At 35.8% G+C, this 14,733-nt stretch overlaps 1 protein-coding gene and 1 pseudogene across 1 annotated transcript; one reads left to right on the forward strand and one right to left on the reverse strand.

Annotated features, from left to right (window-relative positions):
* The first annotated feature begins 2,068 nt into the window (after window positions 1–2,068).
* On the forward strand, window positions 2,069–6,940 carry LOC148575331 (uncharacterized; annotated as a pseudogene).
* Window positions 6,941–10,024: 3,084 nt separating this feature from the next.
* LOC107627812 (uncharacterized) lies at window positions 10,025–12,861 on the reverse strand. The gene is made up of 2 exons (XM_016330634.3): window positions 10,906–12,861; window positions 10,025–10,760 (listed from the first exon to the last, which is right to left on the reverse strand). The coding sequence occupies exons 1-2, from the start codon at window positions 12,758–12,760 to the stop codon at window positions 10,384–10,386; spliced, it is 2,232 nt and encodes a 743-aa protein (XP_016186120.1). The 5' UTR covers window positions 12,761–12,861; the 3' UTR covers window positions 10,025–10,383.
* Window positions 12,862–14,733: the final 1,872 nt, after the last annotated feature.

Genomic DNA, 14,733 nt, shown 5'->3' on the forward strand with positions numbered 1-14,733 from the left:
CCCACTTAAATTTTCTTCCCTTCTCCCCCCATCTGTCGATGACTCCCGTCCCCCTTTCCTTCTTTCACTTTCTTTTATTTCCTTCCAACAAAACCTAAAACCCTCTTCTCCTCTTCCCTTCCTTCTCATTCATCTCTCCCATCTTCTCATCTCTTCTTTTTGCAATCACACACTATCATTAAACCCACTTCTTTCATCTTAATTCCTTCTCCTTCTCTTCTCTATTTTATTCATTCAAATTTCTTTTATCACAACCCTAAATCATGGAGCTTCAACCTACTTAGTGAAGAAAGTATTCAACTTTTGAGTTTCGATTATTATTGAGACTTCAAGGTAACTCTTTGACTCAATAATTAGCCATATTCCTAATTTTTGTCATCTCTATATTTATGGGTATGTATAAATCCGAATTAGGGTTATTAGGGTTAGAAAATTTGGGGCTTTTGTCAAAGTGAGTAAGATTATGTTAATTGACAATATTAGTAGCTCACAAATATCATTATTGTCATATTTCTAGAGTTGTAGAATTATTGGACATCATTTGGTAGCTCGTTGACGCGCTCAGAGTTGCTTCTGGTTCCTTGAAATCAAGTTGTGAGTGGATATTATATCTATAATTGTTTTTAAATATATTATTATCAATATCTATGTTGAATCATTAATTTTGAAGTTTGAAAATATTTTATTATTGTGATTTCTGAATTTTTGAAAATAAATATTGATTTGTGAAACTTATAATTTTATAAAAATACACACGAGACGATATTTATATATTTTGTAAAGTATAAATGTTTTCTTATTTGACCTTATGTAAATTTTAATTAAATTTTAGTATGCAATCCTATATATATTGATTTGCTATGAAATTTAGTAGTATGTTACAAGCACTAGAGATTTTTATAAGTGATTTGGTTTGGATTGGTTTGGGAGACTCTGACTAGAAAACCGTAGTTAACGGCGGTTATGACGTTAACCTAGATGCATCTGGCTCAGACCTCAGCTAGCAGGGGCGTTGCTAGCCTAACGTGTAGGCCACACGTTGGATCTGTTATACCGTACGGGCACACTAGAGGAAAGGGCTACCCTTAGAGGTGGAGCCGCCCTAGGTGTGTAATATTTGATTTGATTTGACTTCTAGAATGAGAACTACCATTTCAGTTCATCCGCTTAACTATTTATCTAATGTTTGTATAATTAATTAATATGAATTTCTCATCTCTGAAAAGAAATATAATTTTCAAGGTAAACTCTGTATTGTCTCGTGTGGGTTATAGATGTAATGTCTGCTCACTGAGTTGCAAAACTCACCCTATTATATTCCCATGTTTTTCAGATACAGGAGTCATTCCAGGTTCCATTCCACCTGCCCCTCAGTAGATCTTAGTCATTTTGGTGAGCCCTTCTTCTTTCTAAGGGCTAAGTAATTATGTAATGGAACTTTTGCTCAAAATCTAGATTATGTCAATGCTCCATATGTCACAGGCAGGATCCTCGTGTGGGTTATGTTATTTTGAATCTTGAACTGTTTAGGTAGTGATTATGATTTGGTTATGTAAGACTTATGGTTTTAACTATATACTCTAGTTATCAACTTGATATATATATGATGCGTATTTTGGATATATTTAGTTGTGGATATAATTTGGAGTATGTTGTTGTTGTTGTCTTGGAAATGGAGGTTTATTATTAATACAGGGAGTTAATATTTACGTTGGTAAGGTCCTAGAAACAGAGGAGATTCTGTCCGTTTTTCTGAAAATTTGGTCGTTTGGCTTGCTGAGGGACTTGTCCCTTGAGCGCCGGTCATGGCTTGGTTCGGGTCATGACAAAGTGGTATTAGAGCCTTAGGTTTTCCTGTGTAATATGGAGCAAGTGTCCTTTAGTAAGATCACAATTGTGCAAATGGAAGCCGGCCCATTTTCACAAAGTGTGATGTTACTAGAGGCCTATAGGAAGTCGTCCTCAATCTTTTGGTCTCATAATTCTTTCTATCTGTCCTATTGTCTTTGAAATCCATATACATATGTCGTTGGTTATCCAATCGCTTTATTTACTCAATAGGTGGAAGATGCCACCTAAGAAAAGACGTGGTGGAGCTGTTAATGCTCCTGATACTGCTGAATCCAATAGGGCAGTTTCTCCGCCACTTGGAGCGCTTCGACAAAGGCCAAGAAGCCAAAGGATAGCTGATAGGCGCGAAGGAGAGATACCCCACGAGAGAGTTCAAGAGAACCCTGCAGTAAGAGAGGCTCAACCAGACTTAGCAGCTGAATTGAGGGGAATGAATCAAACTCTTAATGCGGTGTTACAGGTTCTAACAAATCAAAATAGGGGTGAAGCGAGACTTCCTAATGCGCCAAATCCTCAGCCTCATAGGGTTCATCAATTGTTTGGGGATCAAGAGCCGCCAATTGAAAAGTATTTGAAGTTGAATTCGTCCACTTTCAATGGAGATTCATTGGATGAAGATCCACAACAATATCTAGAGGATGCAAAGAAAGCTATTCGAGCTCTCAAGTGCACCAAAGAATGGGCTGTTGAGTTAGTATCCTACAACTTGCGTGGTTCAGCAAGATATTGGTATGAGTCTCTTCTTGAGAGCAAAGAAGCAGCTGGACTTCCTCCTCCTTCTTGGGAAGAGTTTACTGAAGAGTTTCTTGCTCGATTTTATCCAGCTAATAAGCAAGCAGAAGATGCAATTGCCTTTGAAAGATTAAGGCAAGAGAATATGACAGTGACTGAGTATGCTAAGGAGTTTACTAGACTTTCTAAGAGTGCTCCGTACTTGGTGAATTCAGAAGAGATGAAAGTTCGTCGTTTCGTTCGTGGATTGGCAGAACCTATGTTCACTACTCTTATGCCTGAAGTCGGACGCATATCTTTTAAGGATGTCCTAAACTCTGCCTATGGAATTGAAGCTGGGATAGCGGAGAGAAATGCTTTTAAGGATGTTGGTAAGAAGCCCAAGATGAAGGGACAATTTTCTGGTGGATCTAGTTTAGGAGGATTTCAGTCTCATCATGGTCAAACTAATCAGCAAGGTTATTCGGGGTATCGAGCTCGTCCTCAAGCATCTTTTGGTGGGGTTGCTTCTTCTGGATCTGCTCCCATGAGTGTTTCGAATCCCAGACCTTTTGTTAAGAGCACCTCTCAATCTAGTGCACAGGGTTCAAATCAGACAAGGCCAGCTCAGCCCTATTGTCTTCAGTGTGGGAGTTACCATTCCGATATATGTTTCAAGGCTACTGGTGCATGTTTTGGTTGTGGTCAATCTGGTCATATTAGGAGGGATTGTCCAAATCCTAGAGGAGGCTTTGCTCCAGGTATTGCACGTCCTACAACACTAATGCCATCATCTTCATCTATGTCTATTCGAAATTCTTCTGGTCCTAGTGGCAGAGGAGCAGGTGGCAGGGGTCAGACTTATAACAGAGGAGGGAGCCAAAGAGGAAGAGGTCAGACACGTGTGTATGCTTTAACACGTCAAGATGCTCAAGCTTCTAATGCTGTGGTGGCAGGTACTTTACAAGTTTGTTCTTTAGATGCTCGAGTGTTATTTGATACCGGTTCTCATTATTCATATGTATCTCCACATCTTTCATCTCGTTTCGATAAACAACCTGAACTGTTATCCCACCCATTTCATGTTGGCACTCCACTTGGAGTATCCACGATGGTTCGAGTTGTATTTCGGTCTTGTGTTGTTAGAATTAATACCGTTGAAACCTTAGCTGATTTGATCCTTTTAGAACCAATGGAAGATATTGATGTCATCTTAGGCATGGATTGGTTAGCAGCTTGTCATGCTGATGTGGGCTGTTACTCTAAAACTGTGAAGTTTGACATACCGGATATCTCACCTTTTGTTTTTAAGGGTGATGACTGTCCCACTTTAGCTAGCATCATCTCATCTATGAGTGCTATGCAATTGATGGATAAGGGAAACCAAGGATTTCTGGCAGTTGTTAGAGATGTTGATGCCGAAGTGCCTAGTCTTGATCAGGTTCCGATTGTTAGAGAATTCCCTGACGTGTTCCCTGATGAGCTACTGGGAATGCCGCCTGACCGTGAAGTTGAGTTTTCCATAGAATTGGCTCCGGGAGTCCAACCTGTGTCCATTCCTCCCTATCGTATGGCTCCAACTGAGTTACGAGAATTAAAAGTTCAATTGGAAGACATGCTAGAGAAAGGATTCATTCGTCCTAGCACTTCTCCGTGGGGAGCTCCTGTTCTATTCGTAAAGAAGAAGGATGGAACGATGCGACTATGTGTGGATTATCGTCAGCTCAATAAGATAACTGTTCGCAACAAGTATCCATTGCCAAGGATTGATGATTTGTTCGATCAACTTCAAGGAGCTACCTGTTTCTCAAAAATTGACTTGCGTTCAGGGTACCATCAATTGAAGATAAAAGAGGAAGACATTCCGAAAACTGCTTTTCGTACTCGCTATGGCCATTATGAGTTCTTAGTAATGTCCTTTGGTCTGACAAATGCGCCTGCAGCTTTCATGGATCTGATGAACCGAGTTTTCAAACCTTTCTTAGATCGTTTTGTTATCGTCTTCATTGATGACATCTTGGTGTATTCGAAAAGTGCTGCGGAGCATGAGTATCATTTGAGGATTGTGTTACAAACCTTAAAGGATCACAAGCTGTATGCTAAGTTTTCTAAATGTGAGTTTTGGCTTGATCAAGTGACATTCTTGGGGCATGTGGTATCAAAAGATGGAATCATGGTGGATCCAAAGAAGGTTGAAGCCGTTCAAAAGTGGCCAAGGCCTACTACAGTGACAGAAATTCGTAGCTTTCTAGGGTTGGCCGGTTACTATCGGCGATTCATCAAGGACTTCTCGAGAATTTCGGCACCATTAACCAAGTTAACTCAGAAGAATGTGAAGTTTCAATGGTCAGAAGCTTGTGAGGAAAGTTTTCAGACACTTAAGGCTTGTCTAACCTCAGCACCAGTTCTTGTTTTACCTTCTGGGTCCGGAGGATTCTCAGTCTTTTGCGATGCATCTCGGATAGGACTCGGTTGTGTATTAATGTAGCATGGCCGCGTTATTGCCTATGCCTCGCGACAACCCAAGAAGCATGAGCAGAATTATCCAACTCATGACCTAGAAATGGCAGCGGTTGTCTTTGCTTTAAAGATTTGGAGACACTACCTTTATGGTGAGACCTGTGAGATCTATACGGATCACAAGAGTTTGAAGTATATATTTCAACAGAAGGATTTAAATTTGAGGCAACGGAGATGGATGGAGTTGCTAAAAGATTACGATTGTACCATTTTGTATCATCCTGGAAAGGCAAATATTGTAGCAGATGCCCTCAGTAGAAAATCTATGGGTAGCTTGGCCCATATCACTTTTGGAAGGAGACCAATTGTTGAAGAAGTCCATCAATTGGAGGCCGGTGGAATTCAATTTGACCTTGGAGAATCAGGAGTTTTCTTAGCACATGTTCAAGCTCAATCTTCCCTAATAGAACAGATCAAGGTTGCACAAGGTGATGATCCAAAACTAAGAAAGCTTATGGAAGATGTTCGCAATGGGAGGAACTCAGACTTTTCTCTTGATCAAGATGTTTTGCGTTGTGGTCAACGCTTATGTGTGCCAGATAACCCCGACTTGAAGAAAGCTATTTTGGAGGAGGCTCACAATTCTAAGTATACCGTTCATCCAGGCTCTAATAAGATGTATCAAGATTTGAAACAATTGTTTTGGTGGGAAGGCATGAAGAAAGACATAGGAGTTTTTGTTTCTCATTGCTTAACTTGCCAACAAGTTAAAGCTGAACATCAAAGACCTGCTGGGTTATTACAACAGATTGAGATACCTGAATGGAAGTGGGAAAGGATTACAATGGATTTTGTAACAGGTTTACCTCGTAGTTTTAAAGGTTTTGATTCAATTTGGGTAATTGTGGATAGAATGACGAAGTCAGCTCACTTTCTTCCGGTGAAAACAACTTTCAGTGCAGCTCGGTATGCTCAACTTTATGTTGATGAGATAGTTAAGCTACATGGAATTCCAGTGTCCATTATTTCAGATCGCGGGCCCCAGTTCACCTCTCATTTTTGGAAATCTTTTCAAAAAGCGTTAGGAACTCGTCTAGATCTTAGCACAGCTTTTCACCCTCAAACCGATGGGCAATCAGAGAGGACGATCCAGATATTGGAAGACATGTTAAGGTGTTGTGTTCTAGATTTTGGTGGGAATTGGGACAGCTATCTACCTTTGATCGAGTTCTCTTATAATAATAGTTATCAAACCAGCATTCAAATGGCACCATTTGAGGCTCTTTATGGGAGAAGATGCAGGTCACCTATTGGGTGGTTTGAGGTTGGTGAGGTTAAGCTTTTGGGGCCAAATTTGGTACAAGATGCGGTTGAGAAGGTTTGCATAATAAGAGAACGTTTATTAGCAGCTCAAAGTAGGCAGAAGGCTTATGTTGATAACAGAAGGCGTAACTTAGAGTTTTCAGTGGGCGATCAGGTATTTCTAAGAGTGTCGCCTATGAAGGGAGTGATGAGGTTTGGGAAAAGAGGCAAGCTTAGTCCTCGATACATTGGTCCATTTGAGATACTGGACAGAATAGGTGCAGTTGCTTACCGCTTGGCATTGCCGCCTGAGTTGTATATGATTCATCCAGTCTTTCATGTATCAATGTTGCGCAAATACCTTCGCGACCCATCACATGTGCTTGCACCACAAGCCATAGAGCTAAAGGAAGATTTATCATTTGAAGAGGAACCGGTGACTATAATTGATCGCCAAGTAAAGAAACTACGTTCTAAAGAGATAGCATCTGTGAAAGTTGTTTGGAAGAATCATTCAATAGAAGAAGCAACTTGGGAAGTGGAGGACGCTATGCGCGACAAATATCCGTATTTGTTTGAGTCTGAAGGTAACTATCACACTTATCACCGTATATGAATTCAAAATTCGGGGACTGAATTTCTTAAGGGGGAGAGAATGTTATAACCGAAGAGAGAGGAAAAAAAAAGGGGATGGAAAGCACGTGGGGGGCACATGCCCCCACTTAAATTTTCTTCCCTTCTCCCCCCATCTGTCGCTGACTCCCGTCCCCCCTTTCCTTCTTTCACTTTCTTTTATTTCCTTCCAACAAAACCTAAAACCCTCTTCTCCTCTTCCCTTCCTTCTCATTCATCTCTCCCATCTTCTCATCTCTTCTTTTTGCAATCACACACTATCATTAAACCCACTTCTTTCATCTTAATTCCTTCTCCTTCTCTTCTCTATTTTATTCATTCAAATTTTTTTTATCACAACCCTAAATCATGGAGCTTCAACCTACTTAGTGAAGAAAGTATTCAACTTTTGAGTTTCGATTATTATTGAGGCTTCAAGGTAACTCTTTGACTCAATAATTAGCCATATTCCTAATTTTTGTCATCTCTATATTTATGGGTATGTATAAATCCGAATTAGGGTTATTAGGGTTAGAAAATTTGGGGCTTTTGTCAAGGTGAGTAAGATTATGTTAATTGACAATATTAGTAGCTCACAAATATCATTATTGTCATATTTCTAGAGTTGTAGAATTATTGGACATCATTTGGTAGCTCGTTGACACGCTCAGAGTTGCTTCTGGTTCCTTGAAATCAAGTTGTGAGTGGATATTATATCTATAATTATTTTTAAATATATTATTATCAATATCTATGTTGAATCATTAATTTTGAAGTTTGAAAATATTTTATTATTGTGATTTCTGAATTTTTGAAAATAAATATTGATTTGTGAAACTTATAATTTTATAAAAATACACACGAGACGATATTTATATATTTTGTAAAGTATAAATGTTTTCTTATTTGACCTTATGTAAATTTTAATTAAATTTTAGTATGCAATCCTATATATATTGATTTGCTATGAAATTTAGTAGTATGTTACAAGCACTAGAGATTTTTATAAGTGATTTGGTTTGGATTGGTTTGGGAGACTCTGACTAGAAAACCGTAGTTAACGGTGGTTATGACGTTAACCTAGATGCATCTGGCTCAGACCTCAGCTAGCAGGGGCGTTGCTAGCCTAACGTGTAGGCCACACGTTGGATCTGTTATACCGTACGGGCACACTAGAGGAAAGGGCTACCCTTAGAGGTGGAGCCGCCCTAGGTGTGTAATATTTGATTTGATTTGACTTCTGGAATGAGAACTCCCATTTCAGTTCATCCGCTTAACTATTTATCTAATGTTTGTATAATTAATTAATATGAATTTCTCATCTCTGAAAAGAAATATAATTTTCAAGGTAAACTCTGTATTGTCTCGTGTGGGTTATAGATGTAATGTCTGCTCACTGAGTTGCAAAACTCACCCTATTATATTCCCATATTTTTCAGATACAGGAGTCATTCCAGGTTCCATTCCACCTGCCCCTCAGTAGATCTTAGTCATTTTGGTGAGCCCTTCTTCTTTCTAAGGGCTAAGTAATTATGTAATGGAACTTTTGCTCAAAATCTAGATTATGTCAATGCTCCATATGTTACAGGCAGGATCCTCGTGTGGGTTATGTTATTTTGAATCTTGAACTGTTTAGGTAGTGATTATGATTTGGTTATGTAAGACTTATGGTTTTAACTATATACTCTAGTTATCAACTTGATATATATATGATGCGTATTTTGGATATATTTGGTTGTGGATATAATTTGGAGTATGTTGTTGTTGTTGTCTTAGAAATGGAGGTTTATTATTAATACATGGAGTTAATATTTACGTTGGTAAGGTCCTAGAAACAGAGGAGGTTCTGTCTGTTTTTCTGAAAATTTGGTCGTTTGGCTTGCTGAGGGACTTGTCCCTTGAGCGCCGGTCATGACTTGGTTCGGGTCATGACAGTATGAAATTTAAATACTTATAATGTAAAATTTATTATGATTAATAATATTATTATGACATTTGTAATATGGATGTTTATTACCTTTAGTGAGTTATTTATAAAAATTAATAAATTAATTGTTACGGTTATAAATTTATTGTATTGTTTATAACGGTAAGATATAATAAATATAGGAATATAAATTTAATGTATTTGGAGGTTACAAATTTATTGGATTCTATTTTTTAGTTTTTTATTTGTATATTTTATTTTTTTGCTGATTTAGAAATAATAGTTGATTTGGCAAGAATTGAGTAGTTGAATCTAAAGTTGTGCCAAATAATAATTATTCTAAAGTTGGCAATGTAATTGACGTAGTCAATGGCCTAAACTTATGGAGTTGCGGTCAACATAATTATTGTAATAATTATATATTTAGATTTGTATCCATGCATGATGCATCTTATATGTACAAATATACCCAACAAAAGGTAAAAGTTAAACATTTTTAGTAAAAAAAAAAATAGTTAATTAGTATTTTGAGGTAAACATTTATGCATGATGCATCTTATATACTACAAATGTATCTAATATGAAAATGTATGTCTAATATCATATATTTTTTGGTTTCGTTTTGATACTCTTTTAATAAATTTGTTTTTTTTTTTAGTTTTTAAATATTCTTTTCAAAATTTATATTGGTAAAATAAAATAGAATTTGTTTTTAATAATAAGTAAAAACTACAATAATAGTTCTTTGTACCTAGTGTTACTTCTAAAAATTAAAATAATTATTTTTTTTACCAAAGATACAGAGATTCGAACTCGCGACCAATATGGGAGACTATGCTATTTGAGGTATAATTCATTGGCAAAAATTAAAATGATTATAATAAACGGTAAGATATAATAAATATAGGAATATGAATTTAATGTATTTGAAGGTTACAAATTTATTGGATTCTATTTTTTAGTTTTTTATTTGTATATTTTATTTTTGTACTGATTTGGAAATAGTAGTTGATTTGGCAAGAATTGAGTGGTTGATTCTAAAATTGTGCCAAGTAAGCAATATTGCTGACATGACATTAGTAGGAAGAAAGAAATGTGTCAAAAGTAATGTGGTGCATGTTTATATATCTACTTTTATATATTAAGAATAGATAGATGGTTTTTCCGAAGTCTAACTCATCCTGTGAATTGTTAACAAAGTTTTTCCGAAGTTTCAAGTTTTTTTGCATGTTCTATATATTAGACCAAGAAAAATGTCTAACGAATGATTTCAGGTAGGTTGATGGTCCATAAACTTTCTATTTGAAAGCCCTACATGATGTTGGTTACCATTAAGATTTAGTTATTCGAGTGAGAAAACTGCATAATTTGAAAGGCAATGCTATAAGTGATAAAAAAACATAATACATACATAAAAATATTTGAACTGGAAGACATACTGAGTTGAAAACAAAACAGAAGATGACTTTCATACAAAAAATTAGGGCAATCACATAAGAAAATATGATTAAAAAAACATCCTAATTTTTACCTATTGCATACATTTCCTGATTCACAAGTTGGTGAATTGAAATACCATCAAAATGCCAAAGCAATGGCGACTTTGAAAACAAAAGCTCTTTAGCTATGTCCTGCATTGAAGGTCTTGATTTTGGGTTGGGATGCAAGCATGCTAGTGCTAATGTTACAACAAGTACAATATCCCGCATGTCTTTTCGAAGAAAGGGCAATGGGATACGTGAATCCAATATATCTTTGAGCATGATCTTAGGAGCAGATGGTTTTGACATATTGGAAAGCAGTTCCTTAGGATGTTCCCCCATTATTGTTTCCAACGTCACTACTCCGAAGCTATAAACATCACATTTTGTTGTCACATTGATGCTATAAGCCAACTCTACAATATGTCCAAACATTAAAAGATTATCAGTAAATTTCAATAAATAAACCAAAATTGAATACAAGACTTCAGTAATAAATCATATGGAAATTAGCATTGGAACTAATCATTTTTATGGGAAGGAAAAAGTTCACACTTTTACCTGGTGCAACATATCCACAAGTGCCAACTAGTAGAGTTTGATTAGATGAATCAGGATTAAGGAGTTTAGCTGTACCAAAATCTGATAGACAAGCCTCTAAATTTGAACTCAACAAAACATTGGAACTAGTTACATCTCGATGGACAATGGCTGGGGAACAGTGATGGTGCATATGAGTGAGAGCAAATGCAGTCCCTTTGATGATGTTTACTCTTTTGTTCCAATTCAACTCTTGAGCTTCTTCATCAATGGCTAGGTTATAGAACAGGCTTCCTTTTTCCATATACTCATATATCAAAAACATGCACTTATTGTGCAAACAATAACCGTAAAGCCTAATGATGTTCCGGTGGCGTATTTCACTTAAGATCTTGACCTCGTTTTTGAAACACTCGTAAAATAATGGGTTTTCAGATTCTGTTCTGTGAAGTTTCTTTAGTGCCACACTTTTGCCACTAGGAAGTTTTGCTTTGTAGACACTTCCATAAGCACCTGTTCCAATGCAATACCTCATACCAAAGTCTTCTGTTGCTTTGATTATGTCTTCAAATGCAATTTTACCATCATAGTTCCAAATTGAGAAGATATCTCCATTCCTTCTTCTTTCCTCGTATTTGACCTCGTATGGACAAAAAACATGAATTCCCCAACATACAAAAACGAGTGAAATCCATGTGCCATTAATGATTGACCCTAAGATTAGTACAGGTAAAGGAAGATAATTATAATCATGAGTAGAAGGGCAAGGGGGACCTGGTATCTTATTACCGATCAATGAGTCTTTTGGAAAGCCACAATAGTTGTGATCCACAACAAAGGAATTGTAAGACATATTGAGGTAAGGTACAGAATGGAGTCCCTTGGGTATCTTTCCAGAGAGGTTATTATAACTGAGGTCTAGAGAAAAAAGATTGCCAATTTGAGAAGGAATGCCACCACATAAAGAGTTGTTACTTAGTTGCACAACTCTGCAATGGTTTAGAATATCAAATGGAATTGGTCCCTCAAGGTTATTGTTGGAAATATCTAAAGTTGAAAGCCTAGAGAGTTGTCCAATCTCATATGGTATGACACCAGAAATCTTGTTGTCAGAGAGGTCTAAAACTTCCAGATGGATCAAGTGCCCTAGTTCAATAGGGATGGGACCTTCTATATGGTTTGAACCAAAGGAGAGACATTTCAAGTTCTCCAGTTGTCCCAGAGTGGGTGGTATTGAACCATTGAATGAATTATTTGAAAGAGTTAACTGCTTCAAACCTTTTAAATTCTTCAATTCTACAGGAATGGGGCCTTTAAAGTTGTTCGAGTCAAGGGAGAGATGAAACAAATACTTAAAGTGATTAAAAGAGGAAGGGATCATACCACTAAGAAAATTGTTTGAAACATTAAAAATCCTAAGTTGAGTGAGCCTTGAAAGTGAAGCAGGCAACTCACCTTCAAGATAGTTAGAGGAGAGATCAAGATACATAAGCTTTGTAAGAGAGCTTATTTCAGTTGGAATGATACCCTTGAGTCCCAAACCACTAAGTTCGAGACGAATTAAATTGGGGAATGCAGTAAAATTGAAGTTCCTCAATTCAGATGAAGGAATAAAAAAATAACGCCTTGTTGAAATGTCAGTGACACTACCAGCTTCATTGCACACAATCCCAGTCCAATCGCAATGTTTTGAGATGTTGCGACCTTCCGTCCAGCTGCTATGAAGCAGGGCCTTTTGTTCCTCGTTCAAGGACGAGGAATTTGATGCTGCCACCATTATGTTGGCACTCATAACAGTTAGGAGGACTAATGGAAACAAAGTTTCAACAAACATAAGCCTCAATAATGCTAATGAACTGCAACCTGAGTTTGCCATGTGTGTATCTTAATTTCACTGAATTGTGTTGTATAAGAATTTATAAGAATTTAATCTTTATGTTTTGGTCTTCCTTGTGTGTACCACTTCATTATTTGCCGTTAAACTTACATTTGATTGATTGAAAGAAAGTGTGAGAATGTGACGTATATAGAATCACTATGGTTAGAGAAGTTGCTAGGTTCCTTCAGCAATCACTTAAGAGAATGACTATGACTATTAACTAATAATAAATGCCATTTTCTACTTGTTCAAAGTCTCTCTTTTGGAGATGACTTATAGGCCACGGGAATCAATCATGGAATCAAGTTTTCTCTATAACTGAATCTATCAACATAGAAACATGGTCATGAACTTCAGCTCCATTACTAGGCCTAGAGATTGATGAATACATAGCAATGTTAGTTAATTATACTAGCTTTTGCGACATCATTAAGGATGTGTTTAGAGTTTTGATCTTGGAAGAGAAAAATGAGAAGGAAAAACTCTGGTTTAAATTGATGAGCACGCTTGCACAAAATGTAAAAAATTTATAGTTTGAGGTAACTACACTCACTATAACTCCAATTTGGGTAGTAAAAGAGCAAAATATACCAGAAGTTATAATAGGTTATAGCACTACATTGGAAATAGAATAAACAATAAAAGTTAAGAACTATCCTTTTCCTTTTCACTAATCCAACAAAACCTTAAGGACTATAATCGTAGAAAGGAAATAAAGTGGAACATGGAATTATAGTCTTTCCACAATGAAATTCTCAAGTCGTTGGTGGAACATAAAATAAACGTGTAAGTAGCGCAAATCAAATTCTGGCAAATATATAGTCATTATTGCCTAAGGTAAAATTAAAATTTAAAATAGAATTCAAGAAGATGACTTTTTATCCTTCCATCATTTTCTTGAAGTGTTCTTGGTCACCTTATGCGGCTTATAATGAATGCTTAACTATTATCACCTTTCTCTATATATCATTTGAAAAATATTATTGAAAACTATGACTATTAAGTATTAACGATCCATCTATTTCTACTATATAAAATATGATACTAACTCTTTGTGCGTTAGATTTAAGCCATATTTTTTTTCTCTAATAATGTCACATCATCAATTTTAATTACTTAGCAAAACTTAAAAATTAATCAATCAATTTTTAGTAAAATATTAAAAAAAATAAAACTATAACTCCCATAATTAATTATTTTATTACATATTATTATTTAATGAAAATATAAAGAATTAATTAAATATAATAGACATCTACATTAAAAGTGTCATAATAATATTATCATAATAAATTTTAAATTATAAATTATTCAAATTTCATACTATTTGATATACTTATATATCATACATAAGTCTATTTACTTAAAAATAATTCTATTAGATGATTAGGTACAAAATAAAAATATTTATTATATTTTTAAAACAAATTTACAAAACAAACATTCTTATTAATTTTGTTATTTATATTTTTTTCTATTATTTTGTAATAGTTTACTTATAATTATATTTTAATATCTTTATAATTATACTTATTTCAATATGCTATTTAAATTAAGGTTTAATTACTCTATTGGTCCCTATAGTTTCGCGAAATTTTTAATTAGATCCCTATACTTTTTTTCCTTTCAATTGGGTCCCTATACATTATTTTTTTTTTCAATTTAGTCCCTACCGTCAAAAAAGTTTGAAATAACAGAATATTCCATCAAAAAATCGAATATTTTCATAATTTGGTTAAAAAACCTAATTAAAAACATCTCTATTTTTTGAAATACCAAAAATACCCTTTATATTTTATTCCCCAAAATCAGAGAACTCTAACTACCCCTAAGTTATTCTCCAAAGTTTCCAATTGGATTTCTCCACCGTCGCACTCTGCTGCCGTCTTCCATGGCGGCGGCGTCGTCGGTCGCTGGGTGGTCGTCGTTTCTCTGCGTTGCCCACGGGTGCTCTGTTCTGTTCCGCTCGT

This window comes from Arachis ipaensis, chromosome B2, assembly GCF_059453495.1.
Source record: "Arachis ipaensis isolate K30076 ecotype BB chromosome B2, ASM5945349v1, whole genome shotgun sequence".
Classification (NCBI taxonomy): Eukaryota; Viridiplantae; Streptophyta; class Magnoliopsida; order Fabales; family Fabaceae; genus Arachis; species Arachis ipaensis.

Bases quoted from the DNA above. Each gene is read 5' to 3' on its own strand.
- LOC107627812 (XM_016330634.3), bottom strand. From the start codon at position 12,760: ATGGCAAACTCAGGTTGCAGTTCATTAGCATTATTGAGGCTTATGTTT. The intron at 10,761-10,905 runs GTAAAAGTGTGA...GACATATTGTAG, and splicing joins TTGTGGATATGTTGCACCAG to AGTTGGCTTATAGCATCAAT.